This window comes from Budorcas taxicolor, chromosome 11, assembly GCF_023091745.1.
Source record: "Budorcas taxicolor isolate Tak-1 chromosome 11, Takin1.1, whole genome shotgun sequence".
In the NCBI taxonomy this organism is placed as follows: domain Eukaryota; kingdom Metazoa; phylum Chordata; class Mammalia; order Artiodactyla; family Bovidae; genus Budorcas; species Budorcas taxicolor.
In genome coordinates, this window is record NC_068920.1 from 155,167,342 (window position 1) to 155,185,352 (window position 18,011).

The 18,011-nt window shown below is 38.2% G+C and overlaps 1 protein-coding gene across 1 annotated transcript in view; it reads right to left on the reverse strand.

Annotated features, from left to right (window-relative positions):
• Positions 1-18,011, reverse strand: part of SCAI (suppressor of cancer cell invasion) — a 106,936-nt gene that overhangs the window by 27,097 nt on the left and 61,828 nt on the right. Inside the window, exons 4-12 of the mRNA XM_052649306.1 lie at positions 11,728-11,823; positions 11,115-11,201; positions 9,556-9,654; positions 4,642-4,738; positions 3,400-3,498; positions 3,091-3,243; positions 2,078-2,179; positions 1,392-1,493; positions 18-96 (exon numbers count right to left, since the gene is read on the reverse strand). Coding sequence (XP_052505266.1) covers positions 18-96; positions 1,392-1,493; positions 2,078-2,179; positions 3,091-3,243; positions 3,400-3,498; positions 4,642-4,738; positions 9,556-9,654; positions 11,115-11,201; positions 11,728-11,823 — 914 coding nt within the window. The remainder of the gene's footprint in view (positions 1-17; positions 97-1,391; positions 1,494-2,077; positions 2,180-3,090; positions 3,244-3,399; positions 3,499-4,641; positions 4,739-9,555; positions 9,655-11,114; positions 11,202-11,727; positions 11,824-18,011) is intronic.

An 18,011-nucleotide genomic window follows, 5' to 3' on the forward strand; every position in this document is an offset into this window, starting at 1 on the left:
GCATTCCTTTATTGTACCTTCACTATCAGAACGACCTGTGGGGAAAACGCCAGTGGCTGACAGGTAAATCAGAAGCACGCTATTGGCAGGCAGCTCCTGAAATGAAAGAAAATCACACATACAAAACGACAAACAGAAAACAACAGTTTCATTGAAAGTTCGTGACATTTTACAGTTGTGAGGAGGGCTTCCCTGGAGGCTCACAGGTCAAGAATCCACCTGTCAATGCAAGAGACACAGGTTCGATCCCTGGTTTGGGAAGATTCCATGTGCAACTAAGCCCAGGGGCTTACTAAACCATTCAATCGGTAGTAGCGACGGGCGGTGTGTACAAAGGGCAGGGACTTAACGCAAGCTTATGACCCATACTTACTGGGAATTCCTCATTCATGGGGAATAACTGCAATCCCTGATCCCCATCACTAATGGGGTTCAACGGGTTACCCACGCCTGCCAGCATAGGGTAGGCACATGCTGAGCCAGTCAGTGTAGTGCGTGTGCAGCCCCGTACATCTAAGGGCATCACAGACCTGTTTTTGCTCAATCTCGGGTGGCTGAACGCCACTTGTCCCTCTAACCACAACTACTGGGCCCGTGCCCTCTAGAGCCTGTGCTCTGCAAGAAGAAAGGTCACAGCAATGAACAAACACCACAACTAGACAGTAGCCCCTGCTCACTGCAAGTAGAGAAAAGTCCGTGCAACAACAAAGACACAGCACAGCCAAAAATAAACACATAATCAAGTTGTGGGGAAAATGAGGACCTAATTTAACATACTATGGTCTTCTTTAAGAGAAAAATCATTCTTGTTACTTCCAACTTGCAATTGTCTACACAGCAGAGATTCATTATTAATCTATAACTATGGCCCAAAGTTTTGAAGGTATTCTCTGCTTCAAAAACATCATTTAAAGAATGTTCTCTGAAAACCTAAATCGGAGACATAAAGATCCCGACTACAGGTCTAAAAGACAAGCTTCCGTCTGTGCCTTTCTATATACAAACTGAGCGGAATCCCCTATTCCGTGGTTCTTTCAGATGACCAAAATGTTTCCCAGAGTAGCCTGAATTTGGAACACACCTATACAGTCTGCTCCTGCTTTTCAGTTCTGCATTGACTGTTAGGCCTAAAGCAGCTGAGTAAGAAAAATCCAGATGAAGTAGAATGATAATTAATCAATATTCTCATTAATTAATGGTAAGGATCATTCCTAATGTCATATGCAATTTCTACTCCAAAAATAGCTATGGTTAGGATATTCTAAAGGTAGTTTTCATTTTCATATTTCTCCTAAATTCTTGACTCAAATATTTGAGAGAAGAGTGACTCTCAGATTCCATTTAAGCCATATCTTTCCCTTACATAGTAAGAAGTACTGGATGATATATACCTTAAAAGATGCTGCTAAGAAAGTGTATAGTTGGCTGAAGGTTGGTTTGTAGAGCAGATACTTGTGGGGGTTTTCTCGCCTGGTAGGCTTGTCAGCTGATTCCTATATTTACACACAGAAAACAATGCAAACACAGTTGGTCTTCTGCATCCGTAGGTTCCGCATCCATGGATTCACCCCACCACAGATCAAAAATATTTGAAAAATATTTTCCAGGAAGTTCCAAAAATCAAAACTTGAATTTGCTGTGCACCAGCAACTACATACATAACATTTACATTGTATTTACAGCTATTTACATATAATTTACATTCTGTTAGATGTTATAAGTAATTTAGAGATGATTCAATGTATATGAGAGGATGTGTATAGGTTATATGTAAACATTATGCAAAAACTTTACATGAGGGACTTGAACATCTGAAAGTTTTGGTATCCAGAGGGTTCCTAGAACCAATGCCTCGTGGATAGAGAGGAATGACTACAAAACGTACCTGACGCGTAGATTATCAATGTCTATTTTTACCCTCCTCTTTATCAAATATCTTTTTTAAAACTGTCATTATGCTGATCTTTCTCTCCTGTGTCTCATCAGAGTTCTTTATTCACACTTGTGGCATGTGGTGAATAATAGCATTCCATGAAGAGCAGAAGCAGCGAACTGCAAATGTAGGGAGAAAAATCACCTGCATTCCTGGTTTATTCATCTGGGAAGCTAAATTCATTGGCTCCCTTTCCAGGGCTTGTAACATCCGGAACATGTCAACAGTTAGTTCACTGAACTTAACCTGCAAGGAAAACAAGTCTGACCATTAATGTAGTACACAGACCTTAAAGTGTTTAATCATATTGTTATTTTTGACTTTTATATGTACCTGATGACACTGGATATTTTATTCTCCAGCATTTTATTATGAAAAAATTTAAAAGACAGAAAGTTGAAAAAATTTATACAGTGACACCCAAATGCTCAATAGCCAGATTCTATAATGTTAACATTTCTTTATATTTGCTTTGTAACATCTTGCCCTATCTATTAATCCATCAATTTCCAGTTCTGTTTTTTTTTTTTTTTCGGCACACCACACTGCATGAGGGATCTTTCCCAACCAGGTATTAAAGTGGAAATGCAGATCTTAACCACTTGAACCACCAGGGAAGTCGCTCCACAGGCAGATTTTTTTTTTCTTTTAAAAAGCAGTCATGTAAACACAGAGACCTGTATTATATCCCATAAAACATGCTGGCTGTTGGCAAAACAACGAGGCTGAAGTATGACCATGGCCCATTTTAAAATCACTTTATTACATTTTAGCACTACACATGTTTAAGTCTGTATCCTGGGAATCCCCTGGCAGTCCAGTGTTTAGGACTCAGCACTCTCATAGCCGAGGCCCTGATTTCAATCACTAGTTGGAGAACTAAGAATCTCACAAGCCACATGGCATGGCAAAAAAAAAATAATAAATAAAGAAACAAAAAAACTGTATCCTTTTTCATATTAAATAGTACTTCTACAGAACTTCATGTAGGCAAGGTTTCAATTTTGGTGGGGTTTGGGAGGTCTTGTGGGATGAAGATCTCCAACCAGGGATTGAATGGATGTTAGGATATTTACAAGGAAATCATAATTCTGTAACAATCAAAAGCGCTATTTTTTAAGGTGAATTTTAAGCATAATTCCTTCACAATTCTTTACCTGGTTATTACAATTACCAATAATGAGTGCATCAGCCAGAGACAACTGTCCCACAATCATGCCTTGTTCCAGCAATGGGGCTCCCGTTTCAGCAAGGCGATTAGATGTGATAACAATGGTATTATCATCATTTAATACCATTACAGGGTCCGCCTGGAGAACAAGCAATACTGTAAGTGGTTTATTGCCAAGACAAAACATCACTGTAATAAACTATTCCTTCTTTTTTACATATTCACATAATAAATATGTACACCACATAGGCATTTACTTATATAATTCTGACAACCTTTCTTGTCAAGAACTGACCTCAATGAAAGCTGCTACTTCTTGAAGTACCAGGTTCCATTCCACTTGATCTTCAGTATTAAAGCGGTGAGTATAATCTTCAATTTCATCTGACAGTTCCTGATTTCACAGTATCACAAAGGAAAAATGGTTACAGGAAAAAAAAACATAAAATAGATGCCTATATTGTACTATAATCCTGATGGAAACTGTTATAGTTAAGAAGTTTGATTATTATCAATATACAGTACCAATTACAACCAAAACAAAGAGTGACAATTACACGAACTTGCTTCAAAATCAAAAATTCCAAAATGATACACATCAATAAGATCTTCATAGACCTAGTGACGCACACTGCTCAGTGCTAATCAGCAATGGCTTTATTAAAAGGAAACTCTTAAAGGTAACCCCCCCAATTTTTAACATTAAAAAATGAACATAAATTCTTTGGGATTGATATTATACTGTTTCTTTTGGAAACAGTCCTATTAGTAACTGGGGATAGAGAAAGAAAGTTTGTCAAAACTAGCATGTTATACTGAATCACTTTGCTAGATACCTGAAGCTAACACAATACGGTAAATTAACTATACTTCATTAAAAAAAAAAACCAAAACATTAGCATGTTATACTGAATCCCTCTGCTTTACACCTGAAAATAAGACAATACTGTAAATCAACTGCACTTCAATTAAAAAAAAACTAGCATGTTATACTTAAACACCAAAAAAATCAAGACGTATGTCATTGAAATCACTAACTGAATAGAGTGTAACCAGAACGCAGCAAGGAATAATTACAGAAATTAAGTGAATCTAGAATGCAGTTAACTCTGATTACCTGAATTAATGAAGGACAGAATGAAGAAGACATACTAAAAGAAGGAATAACCAAAACTCATTCATACATCACCTTTATAAAACATTCTGTACTTGTTCTTAACCTAATTTTTCAATTATTTTATCTTAAACTAAATATTTTAACTTTTGTTTGCATTTGCCAACCACTCATTAATGAGTGATGAAATGTAAAATGAGCTGAGGGGACAAAAGCAAGAAATTAATACAATTATCTCTGGTAAGTATGTTTGAAACATGAAGAGAGCTGCAAAAATTTTTCATCATTACCCTTGGCAGAAGTTACCATGCTCTGAAAGTTGTAATGATTTAATTATCAAAATTATTTTAACCTTATCTATTTTAAAAAACAAAATTACCAACAAATAATCAGAAATCAGGATTTTAATTAAAATACATTTACCTTTACCAGATCCTTCACAACATCCATTTTGTTGAGAAGAAGACAAACTACTATAAATCTTGCATAGTATCGTAGCTTCTTAACTACCAACTCAGGTCTATGGTAGATAAATGGAAAATTATTCATTAGATTAAAAACAAATTTATGTGACTTGATTTTTCTAACTTTCTGATAGTTTTTAAACTCTTTTGATCCTATTTTGCACAGTTATAAACACTGTTTCATATAATCTATAGTTTTTTAATACATTTTTTACTCAATGATTCATTACATTGTTCATTCATACATTAATTTATTCAACAACTATCTACTGAAACTTAGATGCACCAGGTACTATGCTAAATAGTAGATTAAAATTATTAGAAAAAGAAACTATAGACATAGTCCCTTCCTCACAGATCTTATAGACAGAAACGTATGTAAAATATAGAGGAGACAGATAAATACTTAAAACAGTGGAATAAATATTACAATGATAGTGTTGCAGTTAAAAGGGAAAGAAGAGGAATGCGTTTTTCTTTTCTTTCCTGAGAACAAAGAAGAAAGAGAAGAGGGAGCAGGCCTGGTCACACCTAGTTTTTATTTTAACCATTGCTAATTCAGCAAGTTTGGAAAACTCAGCAGTGGCCACAGGACTGGAAAAGGTCAGTTTTCATTCCAATTCCAAAGAAAGGCAATGCCAAAGCATGCTCAAACTACTGCACAATTGCACTCATCTCACACGCTAGTAAAGTAATGCTCAAAATTCTCCAAGCCAGACGTTAGCAATACGTGAACCGTGAACTCCCTGATGTTCAAGCTGGTTTTAGACAAGGCAGAGGAACCAGAGATCAAATTGCCAACATCCGCTGGATCATGGAAGAAGCAAGAGAGTTCCAGAAAAACATCTATTTCTGCTTTATTGACTATGCCAAAGCCTTTGACTGTGTGGATCACAATCAACTGTGGAAAATTCTGAGAGATGGGAATACCAAACCACCTAACCTGCCTCTTGAGAAATCTGTATGCAGGTCAGGAAGCAACAGTTAGAACTGGACATGGAACAACAGACTGGTTCCAAATAGGAAAAGGAGCACATCAAGGCTGTATATTGTCACCCTGCTTATTTAACTTCTATGCAGAGTACATCATGAGAAACGCTGGACTGGAAGAAACACAAGCTGGAATCAAGATTGCAGGGAGAAATATCAATAACCTCAGATATGCAGATGACACCACCCTTATGGCAAAAAGTGAAGAGGAGCTAAAGAGCCTCTTGATGAAAGTGAAAGTGGAGAGTGAAAAAGTTGGCTTAAAGCTCAACATTCAGAAAACGAAGATCATGGTATCCCGTCCCATCACTTCATGGGAAATAGATGGGGAAACAGTGGAAACAGTGTCAGACTTTATTTTTTGGGGCTCCAAAATCACTGCAGATGGTGACTGCAGCCATGAAATTAGAAGACGCTTACTCCTTGGAAGAAAAGTTATGACCAACCTAGATAGCATATTGAAAAGCAGAGACATTACTTTGCCGGCTAAGGTCGTCTAGTCAAGGCTATGGTTTTTCCTGTGATCACGTATGGATGTGAGAGTTGGACTGTGAAGAAGGCTGAGCGCCGAAGAATTGATGTGTTTGATCTGTGGTGTTGGAGAAGACTCTTGAGAGTCCCTTGGACTGCAAGGAGATCCAACCAGTCCATTCTGAAGAAGATCAACCCTGGGATTTCTCTGGAAGGAATGATGCTAAAGCTGAAGCTCCAGTACTTTGGCCACCTCATGCGAAGAGTTGACTCACTGGAAAAGACTCTGATGCTGGGAGGGATTGGGGGCAGGAGGAGAAGGGGATGACCAAGGATGAGATGGCTGGATGGCATCACTGACTCGATGGACGTGAGTCTGAGTGAATTCTGGGAGATGGTGATGGACAGGGAGTCCTGGCGTGCTGTGATTCATGGGGTCACAAAGAGTCGGACACGACTGAGCGACTGAACTGAACTGAACTGAATCAGCATCCTGTAACTAAATTTGCTTTTCTGCCCCAGATTCTTCACGGGGCGGGGGGACAACACAGTTCTGGAGGCAGAAGCCTACTGTGTTCTCCCCTAGGCTGGCTGAGGACTTTAAGCCACCTTTCTATTTCCTCAACTCTGTCTCCATATTTTTTAAATTCGGCTTCAGAGGGCAGAGAAAGGCAAGATTTTATCAACAGGAGAAACAAAACATGCTATTTGAGCCCACAAGACTGGATCTTGGTGAGAGAATGCTTCCCAGAGAGAGTAATGTTTATATTAAGACTATAAAGAGGAAGACGAGAAGACAGTAGGCAGGAAAATACGAGGTCATCCACTCAATACACTTGAGAAGCAATCCTATCAAGCCTGAAAACCTGAATGACGGCCCCCAGCCTTCTGCCTGCTGCAGAGGAAGAAGTCCTCTGTGAATCTCACTGGGAAGGGTCCACATCAAGTCCTCCTCATAGGCATCGAGACTGGGATGTGGCCAGGTTTTCAAGCTCAGATCTACATTTTCCACTATCAAACAAAACTCCAGTACTGTCACCTCCAGAAGGGCCATCAAGATTCTCTCTGACAAAGTCCTTCTGGCATGCCAGAATTGCAGCCTTGTCCAACCTGCTAGGACCACTAACTGTAAGATGCTGACTCTTGACACATCTGCCTGAGAAATTGTTTTTCGAGGTGGCTGACTGCAACGTCTTCCTCCAGCCTCTGTGCGCTCAGAAACTTCACCTTCTCCTTATCGTAACTCTAACTAGGTTCAGCGTTCGTCCTTCATAAACATTGGGGCTTACAGCTCGGACAAGTGATTATGTGCAAATGTCTCCTCCACTCAACAGGACAGGCCATGGAACAGAGATATTCTGAAAGCTGTTTGTATTTGGTGACAGGCAGTCACTTTGGGGATCGTTGGAACGTACCACTCCTCCTGGCTTTGACATATTCCTTCGGTACTGAGACAATGCAGGCAGAACTTGACTTCTGGAGGAGAGACGCCTCTTAAAGCAACTGTGAAATTGTGGAATACTTTCTTACTTTGTTTTAATCTACCAGCTGTTGGTTTTAGCAGCTGTCACCAACTGCTACCTTGATGGCCCCCTAGCCCTGTGTGAACTAGGAAACAACCAATTTTACCAACTGAACAAACTCCTTCCTAAGGTACAGGGAACAAAACCAAGATTTTATATACTGAAGTGTCCTTTGATTCTAAGTTAGTTTGATACTAAGCCTAAGAGATTTCATCGTCCTGGTTCCAAGTGATTCTAGCTCTGTTCATCTGCCCCCCTCTAGGAGGCAGCACAGAGAAACAAGTTACATGGGCTAGTTTGCTCTTAGGACAGAAAGTGATTTTATTAAGTCAAACTATTGGGTTTTAAGCCAAGCGACCTAAGACCAATTTCCCTTGTGTCAAATTAGAAAATGCATAAAAGTGAATTATACAAGGTATTTTACTATTGCTTAAAATAGTTCTTTGCTTATATGTATTTTTCACTCAATAAAGTGTTATATACCCCTTCTGTATTTTTGAAAAATAATTTACCTCACCCAGAATTCAGAGAAATTATACAACAGTAATGCAAAAAAAAAGGGAGTTGGAAGAAATATATCTGTAGTGAAAATACGTGAAGCAAGCCGTAAGAAATTCTGAAAGAAAAGTAACTGATGCAACTTCATGAAGTAAGGCAAAGCCAAAGAGACCTTGGGGGAAAATGCAGAATTCAGCATCTACATAACTTTGTTTCAAGAAAATTTCTCCAGACAAGTCTGAACAAGATTTGCAAGGGAATGAAGGGGATTTACCAGAGTGGGGCTTTCCCAAAAATGTTGCTGTTTAGCTGGAAAGCTTATGACAGCCAACCACAAAGTATTCTCTAGAAAAATGTCAAAACTACATCATTCTTTTTCTAACAGAATATAATCTTTTCACTTAGATAATGACAGTGAGTTCTGTTACTGGGAGTAGGGAGAACATTCAGATCTTTCAATAATTCTTGAATCATAGCAACAAAGATTCTCCAGCAGATTTCTGATTTCAACAACTCTATTCTCATCTGAATCTACCTGTACCCTAAATGTGTCTGAGACTCCCATGAAAAGGTAATCATCTAAAAAGAAAAGAGATACTTGTCCAGCTTCTTTTCATTTTCTTCTCCCACCCAAGCCAGACACATAGCAAGTGGGGATGAATAACTTTAACATGATTTTTTTCCATGACAGTAAAGCTGCTGCTGCTGCTAAGTTGCTTCAGTCGTGTCCAACTCTGTGCGACCCCATAGACGGCAGCCCACCAGGCTCCCCCATCCTTGGGATTCTCCAGGCAAGAACACTGGAGCGGGTTGCCATTTCCTTCTCCAATGCATGAAAGTGAAAAGTGAAAGTGAAGTCGCTCAGTCGTGTCCGACCCTCAGCAATCCCATGGACTGCAGCCTTCCAGGCTGCTCTGTCCATGGGATTTTCCAGGCAAGAGTACTGGAGTGGGGTGCCATTGAAGCTACATGACTGCAAAATGGTACTGTATTTATAAAAGACAAATGGCAGTTTCCAACAGGTTTTGAATGTATACAAACTAAGATGATATAGGCTACAGAACAAAGGTATCAGCTAAGCCTCATTTTGGAGCTGTTTCTTTTCTATGAGACTTCATGTGCCCCAATCTCTCATAAAGAAATAACCCACCCTTCTTTGGGCTCTGACCCTACCCTGGTATTGTGACATCCGTCACAACATCCATGATATTTACTGCTTTTAGGTAACACACTTCCATATGCTTAAGAAGGCCTCAAATATAGCAGGCACTCAATAAAGCCCATTAAATGAATAAAAGTTACAAATAAATGTGTGCTTTTCTGCCTAATTTCCACACACTAAAAAGTTTCAGTGCTTTATCTTCCTCTTTCTAAAAACAGTAGGTGCATACCTGTCCTCTTTATTGACTTGAGAATAGTAAGATCTCTGTCTGATTGCAGAATAGAAGGAGAAAGCCTCATTCAGATAGCTGGTCTCAGATGTGCGTAGGCTACGAGAGAGAAAGAAAATCTTAAGTATGACAGTGTTTCAGACTCTTCATCATGATAAATACTTGTTTCGTTACTCCTCTCTTCCTCTACTGGAAGGGATGTGAACGACTACACTAGATTTGAATCACCAAAGCAATAATCATATCACCCTTAAGATGTATGAAAACAATAATAATTATAATTAAAAAAAAAAATACCTCCCCTCTGCTCCCAAGCCTTTTTTGATAGCAACCCAAAGTAGACATTATTCTCATTCTTCAAAGGGCCTCTCCAAACAGCATTCTACTCACTTAAATCTTTCCTGGGGTTAAAGGCCTGGGACCAGTGGACTGAGAAATAGACCCTGATACATATTAATCTTCACAGGATGCTGATAAGTTGGATTTTCTATTCAACATTTCTGGTTGTGTTTTTTTTTAATTGAAGTATAGTTGGTAGCTCAGCTGGTAAAGAATCCACCTTCAATGCAGGAGACCTCGGTTCAATTCCTGGGAAGATCCGCTGGACAAGGCATTAGGCTACCCAATCCAGTATTCTTGGGATTCCCTGGTGCTCAGACGGTAAAGAATCCACCTGTAATGTGGGAGACCTGGGTTCGATCCCTGGGTTGGGGAGATCCCCTAGAGGAGGGCATGGCAACCCACTTGAGTATTCTTGCCTGGAGAATCCCCATGGACAGAGGAGCCTGGCGGGCTATATAGTCCATGGGGGTGCAAAGAGTCGGACATGACTGAGCAACTAAGCACAGCACATAGTTACACACAATAACATTGCTAGTTTTACAAGGGATTTCTTAAGAAAATATTCTACCAGGAAAAGTGATTTTAATGGTGGGAATCTGAGTGGCATGCCAAAAGACAGGAAGAGGAAGGAATTTTCTGGCCAACTAAACTACAAATGGTCCAAGCCTTTTTATGAAATGCCTCACACAACTTAATGATAATGTGATGTCTGGATCCTAAATGGAGCTCTCTTCTTTCATTGACTCATGGGTGGGACTATACAGATGTAGTCAAAAGTATCTTTATTGACTTCACATACCCTTTTAGACACAGCATACAAGGACCGGTTTTAAAGTATCCTCCTGAAAACCACTCATTCAAACAAACATACCAGTTATGTTATGTTTCCGTAAGGGATCAAGATTCAAGTGAAGCCATTAAGAACCATAAATTCATTTAGTATTTTTCTTATCTAAAACCAAGGGTCATACTCTAAGTTTACAAATGAATCTGACCGAATGAACCATTTGGAAGGTAAGCCTTTGAAGCAAATAATGTCACTTTGATTATGGAAGGTCACTTTAAAATGCTGTCTTAATCAAGATAATCTGAACTATTAGAATTTCAAGTGTAACTCATCCGCTTTCCCTCCTACCGGATATGTATTGATGCATACTTCTGCATGCTGTGTTTAAATCAGGAGAATGCTTTATTTTTCCCATTTGCAGTTCACTTACTAATAATGGTAGTATAGCTGCCCAATCTTAGAAGCAATTTCCCCTATTTGCCACCGCTTCAAGCCATATCGATTATCCAAGACTTGTCTGTTTTACATAGGAGATAAGAAAATAGAAATGAGAGACTATAAATTTCAAAAATAACCAAATCTGTTAATTTCACAGGATAAAGTATCACCCAATTCATCATGAAATTCTGAGTACATAAATTGAAATTCATGAATTTTTCATGAGATTTTAACATAAGCACTCAAATTCAAAAACCATTTATAAAGTGTCTATTTAGAGTATGCTGAAATATAAAAATAAACTTCTCTGAGCTACGTTCATGGAAATTAGAAGCAACCCCCTCCCCCACTAGCTTTGGCCAATAAACAATACCTATTTCAGAATGAAATCACGAATCTGCCTACCTACTTAATCTGAATCATTTCAAATATGATATTGTCTTTAAAAATCAGATACTATTACACTTGAAAAAAATAAATAGGGGGAAAAATCAATTTATTTTCTTTTGGTAACAAAGATGAAATGAGATACACAAACAAATAAAAAGCACGGAGGTAGTAAAGGTCAAAACTGTGACTAACATAAAACTTTAAAAATCCTTTACCGATGCTGCTGCTGGAATTTCCAGAGTTTGGTGTATACATCAAAAGTTCTTCCAAAATAGGACTGCCACTGCTTCTGTCCATATTGTGGCAAATCTCTGTAATGACAAGTAAACATCTATTAATTTTAAAACCTGTATACTCCTTGGAAATTAAGTCTTATGATGATACAAACTGGACAGATTTAAAGCATTTTGCATTCAGCCTTATTTATTTTTAAAAGTTACAATTTTTAGAGCAAAAACAGTTGTATTGCGGGGGTCCAGGACACGTTCTTTCCTGTTTCTCTTTCCTGGTTCTGACAGTTCATTCTTCATCTCCTCTGTAGATCTTCTCCCATGGGGTTTCCAGCTCTATCTCCCCTGACCTTGGGTGATCTTACATACTGTTAACTTCCAAGTCTGTCTTCAGCTAAGAACTCAGCACTTGGAAAAACACTGCTTTAGGGACTAAATCTAGAAGTGGATATGCAGGTGGTATTGTTGTTCTCAACTGTTCCCGCCCCTCCCAAAAATGAAACTATATATCCTTGTCCTTGGGCTTGGTTATATAACTTGCTTTGGCCAGTGAAATGTAAGTTATCTACAACATGTCTGAGAAGAAGATATAAGAGGTATTACATGGTTCAGCATTTTTACTTTTCTCTCTGAACTAAGACCAAGATAAGGCTGTTCCTCAGCCTGGAACACACAGTCAAACACATTTAATGGGGCCTCAGAACTGCAGGCAACTTGTAGCTATAACATGAGAGTCAGAAATAAATCCCTAGTAAGGTACTAAAATTTTGGAGTTACTACAGTAGCCTTATTTAGGAAAAGCTGCTAAAAAAGAAACCAGAATCAGGACTGGCTAAGAAATATGTATGGGACACCGGCACTGCGATTGAACTGCAAGAAACTGTTACTGAAGGCTAACATATAAAACAGAGGCAAAATGCATTTGCCTGCAATAACTTGGAAAGTAGATAATGTGACTAATGAACTTGTGGATTTATACAAATAAACCAGGGAACAGTATGCTATTAGACACACTTCACAAAATACCGGAAAGATAAACTCACTAAAGAACTAGCTGCAAGTAGGCTGAAAAGGAAAAGAGGAAATCCACAAATTCCAGAACTTTCAATACTGAAAAACACAATTTTTAATGTGTTAAGTGTAAAAGACCCAACTGAGAAATGATAGCTATAAATGCCACGTAAGACAGTCTCATCCCTAGGGGAAAACCTCTGCATGAAAGCTTGTGAAAACATTTACGAAAGTGGCCCCAAGTACATTCTTTCAAAGGGACAAAATAGATGTGGGGAAAGAATCAAAGGATTTGGCTGTCTTGTAGAAGCCTGATAAACTCAAGGTATTTGTAACAGAGTCTACAAGAGAGCGAGGAAAGTGTCTCAAAATATTGTGGGTTTAGCTATTGGTACACGGAGGCTAACCTAAATCAAACAAATAGAGCCAACGAAATCTTGAGAGCATTTTGTATCATAAAGGAATAATAATCATTCACTGATTAGAGCATGGTACACTTATCTCACTCATGCAACTGTGGACAGCTAGTAGTGGATGGTCTCCCTTGAATGTATAGCCTGGCTGGTGGCTAGGGTGCCAGGTCACGTGTTTCTCATTATAAAACAGGCTACCTCTGTTTACATGAGGGTGGTTGCAAGGATCCCAAGAGTAGCAAAACAGAGGGTGGCTCTGTTGTGCAATTTTCCTTTCAAGTCTCTGCATCATATTTGTACTGTCCCATCAGCCAAAGCAAATTCATGGCCCAACCCAGTGTCAGTGTGGGCATAGACAAGGGGAAGGGAATGGCTTTTATAAGCAATCTGTAAGAGACTTTATCTTTTTCTTTTTCTTCAATTTTGAAAATAAATCTCTTAGAAAACAAAAATACTATACAGTGTATAAAACAAGAAATAAAAAAACAGCTTACTGCTTTTTCCTTCTAGTCTGCAGAAATAGCCACAATTAAAAATGCATTTTCTATATGCATTTAAATATGTCAGTCTTTCTATTATTTTACATAAGTGGGATCACACTAAATATTCTGTAACATGCCTTAATTTAATATATCACGTTTCTTTAATGCATATAGAATTATATCAATATTTACTGTGTATAATATAGTATATAATGAATCAATTTACTCAACCAATCTCTTCCTGATGGACATTTACACTGCTTCCAGCTTTTCCCTGTCATAAAAATGCTGCAATAAACATTATTCTACTAATAAACTTGAAGAGTTATATGATTTGAATAATAGGCAAATTTCTGTAAGTGGAATGAGTAAAAGAAGATTTGCATTTCTATACAAGATGTTAAGACAATGAGGAAAAAAGCAAAAGGTTTTTCTACCCAAACTTTTCAGATACTACATTACAAGAATGAGCTAGTAACTTCAGTTTTAAATTTATTTCCATTATCCTTAGGATAAGGAGAAACTCATTTCAGATTACAGGTTAACTATAGATAACTATTGATAGTTTCCAAATTCATCCCAAGTTTTTACCTTTTTTACATCTCCATGGATCTCTTGTGAGAGGTTGCATTAAAAAGAGCTAATAAGTTATTTTTAAATTGAAATTGCTGCTAGAATCTTTAAGACTCTTATCAAGTAGTTACTGCTAGGAAGACTGTATTTTATATAAAAGCTTTAGACAACATTAAATTCAGGAAAACTGACAACCTTTGAGTGCTTCTATAAAGATACCATGTAAAGTCTCCAGGCAAATTTTCAACTAAGCATTTGCCTACAAGTTCTTTTGCATTTTCAAAACTGACAGATTTAATAAACCTCAGTAATACATCATATTAAGGGAGAAAACAGAATTAGAGCTCAGTATTTTATTTCACAACTACATAATTTCAGGTGTTTAGTGGAAACGGTTTTAGGGGAAAGGACTTCTCCATGAAGGCTAAAAGCACAAAAAAGTGGTCTAAAAGATTAGAACAAGGTTCCAAACATAAGTTGTAATGTACAAGTATTTTCTGATTTATAGCTGTGAACAATGTTGACTAGATTCTATACTATTTTCATTGAAAGAATTTACAGAATCTACCACTCCAGTATGAAGTATCAGCTATAAAATAGACAGCAATTTCTTTTTCAAAATAGGGTTTAAGTTTTTTTAAAAAAACCTCCTAAAGGACAAGTCCCATGGTCACACTTTTTCTAGGGAAACATACCATAGAAGCTAATATTCAAACAACTCTCATATGATGAGTCTAAACAAAATTAACTAATGTACCTTATAAAGAGTTTTAGATAAATTCCTCTACTATTCAGAGCTTGATTCTAGTTTTAAACTCTGAATATATCATTTGGTCATTATTACTGTCAGTAGAGATGGGAAATTAATGGTCCATGGAATTAAATTAAATGGGGCTGTGTGAATTAGCCCATAAGCTAAATGACCTTATATTTCACATTTTGCAAAGGCACCTATATTATAAATTGGCCAGTCATATTCTTTTCACAGGTCTTGAGAGGAAGCTGAAAGTATGACACTAATCTCACTCTCTTTTAAAATCCTCAACTCTATCAACAAAAAGTTGGGAGAACATGAGAAGAAATGTAGTGGAGATTGATGATTCAACCTAATTCTGAGAGATGATTCAAATGTAAAGTTGAGATGTCAAATCATAGGAACTTTCTTACAAGTTTCTACAAATCAACCATTTTTACTAAAGTAAATTAGCTAGGATCACTGATACCTGTGGCATGCGTGCATGCTAAGTCACTTCCAGTTATGTCCGACTCTTTGCAACCCCATGGACTGTAGCCCACTAGACTCCTCTGTCCATGGAATTCATCCACACTGATGCCTACTGACACCTAAAATCCAACAGCCATTTTCTAGTCCTCAGATCAGTCCTCCTTAGAGGGTCACCTTCCTAGAGGTTCCCTATTGGCTCACCACTTCTTCAGCATCTTGTAATCCTTTCTTCTTTCTGTTCTAATGGTCTCTTTCATTAGCTTCTCTTTCTTTAGTCTGGTCCTAAATGCATGCTTTCTTCAGCAAAATGTTAGTCGCTTCAGTCGTGTTCAACTCTTTGCGACCCCATGGACTGTAACCCTCCAGGCTCTTCTGTCCATGGAATTCTCCAGGTAAGAGTACTGGAGTGGGTTGCCATTTCCTTCTCCAGGGGATCTTCCCAACCCAGGGACAGAACCTGAATCTCCCGCACTGCAGGCTGCTGCTGCTGCTGCTGCGTTGCTTCAGTCGTGTCCAACTCTGTGCGACCCCACAGACGGCAGCCTACCAGGCTCCCCCGTCCCTGCAATCTCTAGCACTGAAGGCAGATATGTGCAAATATATGTAAATACACATACATACTAAAATAAGAAGCAGAGAGCTTAAATGGGTTGCCTGGGAACTCATGGCCAGTTAACTGTTGAGCTATGACTGAAATTCATAACCCCTTTGAGTCTGTAATCTAATACTCTCTCCTCTTTGCCATAGAGAAAAATAACCCAGATTTTGATTCTACATTAGTGAAGTCCTTCTCTGGGAGCTCACTCTTGGGATGCCATTGACAGCAACATTTAGACTTGTTTTGACAACAAGCTGTGTCCTAATAAGCAGGAGATTAGGGCTCACAGAGAGTCACCTAGGATGCACTTGAGGCCAGAGCAAGAAAATGGCCATTTGCAAACCAAGGAGAAGAGGCCTCAGAATGAACCTACTCTGCCAACAAGTTGATCTTGGATTTCCAGCCTCTAGAGCTGTGAGAGAATAAATTTCTGTTGTTTAAGCTACCTAGTATGTGGCATTTTGTTATGATAGCCCTAGCAAACTAATATAATAAGTGATAAGGTAACCTTCAAATCCCAAAATACGAGTGGGTGGGAACAAATCACCAATAGCCAAAAGTCTTAAAGGCTATCAGCATCTGTGCAGGAAGACAGACCAGAAACCACAGGGACAGGGGATGGACCGTGAAGAAGAAACCCCCCAAAACAGCCAGCATGTATTCACCAGAAAGCACAGTGGACCATTCTGAGGACAGAAGCTAAAAGGGGGAGGAATTTTGCCTGGGCCAATAGCCACGTGTGGCTACTGAGTACTTGAAATGTGTTTAATTTGAACTGAAATGTGTGAAAGTATAAACTATTCAGTGTACTTCAAAAACTCGGTATAAAAAAAAGAGAATGTAAAAGATCTCAATACTCTTTCCATATCGATTACATGTTGAAAGAAAATATTTTGGATATGCTGAATCAAATAAATATACTGTTAAAATTAATTTGAGCTTTTTTCTTTGTTTTACATTTTGAAAATCTGGCTACTAGAAAAACTTTAAACCCCATCTGTGGCTCATTAAATTTTTGTCAGTCAATGGTCTTCTAGATCACAGGATCACGACATCTACTGCACCCTGGTGGCCATCTACCTGAACTGCAAGTGCAACCGTTTCCGGGTAGCAAACCATACAAAATAAAAGCAGGTATCCCAAGCTTGTACAGATAGTTTAGGGTATTACTTCTGAAATAACATGCACTTTACTATTACCTGTCCTTGGAAATTTCTCTCTAGGAAAGCATTAATATTGTGAAGAAGGAAGAGAAAGATGAAAAAAAAGAGAGGGAAGAGAGAGGAAAGAGCACGAGGGGAGAAAGGGCACAAAGGGAAAAAACTATTAATCCCTCCCTTATCCTTTCCTACCTACATGGCAATCAAGGCATTCTAAAAATAGGATGTTGAAGAAAGCACTGGTGATGATTTCTTCTTTATTCTGAAATATTAAGGAGCATGTTTAATAAAAATTTCTGCCATAATTTTTATTTAAGACCAATACACTTCACTTTGGTGCACTTCTTTGCATATGTATGTATGTATGTTTATTGCTTCCAACATTTATTTTGGCTTTGGGCATTTAGTCCCCTGGGGACAAATAATTAGTGACTGTGGGCCTGTGCTGTTTCAAAAGTCAAGGATACTACTGGTAGACACAGCTGCATATCTCAAATACATGTCTCAAGACGCTGCCTTATATAATCCCACTAAGTATTCCATCCTGCTTCGACAGTCTTAGTCACCATGGTAACTAGAACCCTGCAAGCGCGTAGGCTTTTGATCATTTTCTGACAGTCTTCAAAGCTATTTCTAACATCATTCTCACTTCATTACTACTGTAACTACATGCAAAAGCTATTATAAGCAAAACACCATTCATTTTATCCATTTCTCACTCTCTGGACTGTGTTTTCTTACACAGTGAGTGGATAGAAGAGATTATTTATTATGTACATATTACAAGAAGGTACTTTCAGTCAGGAA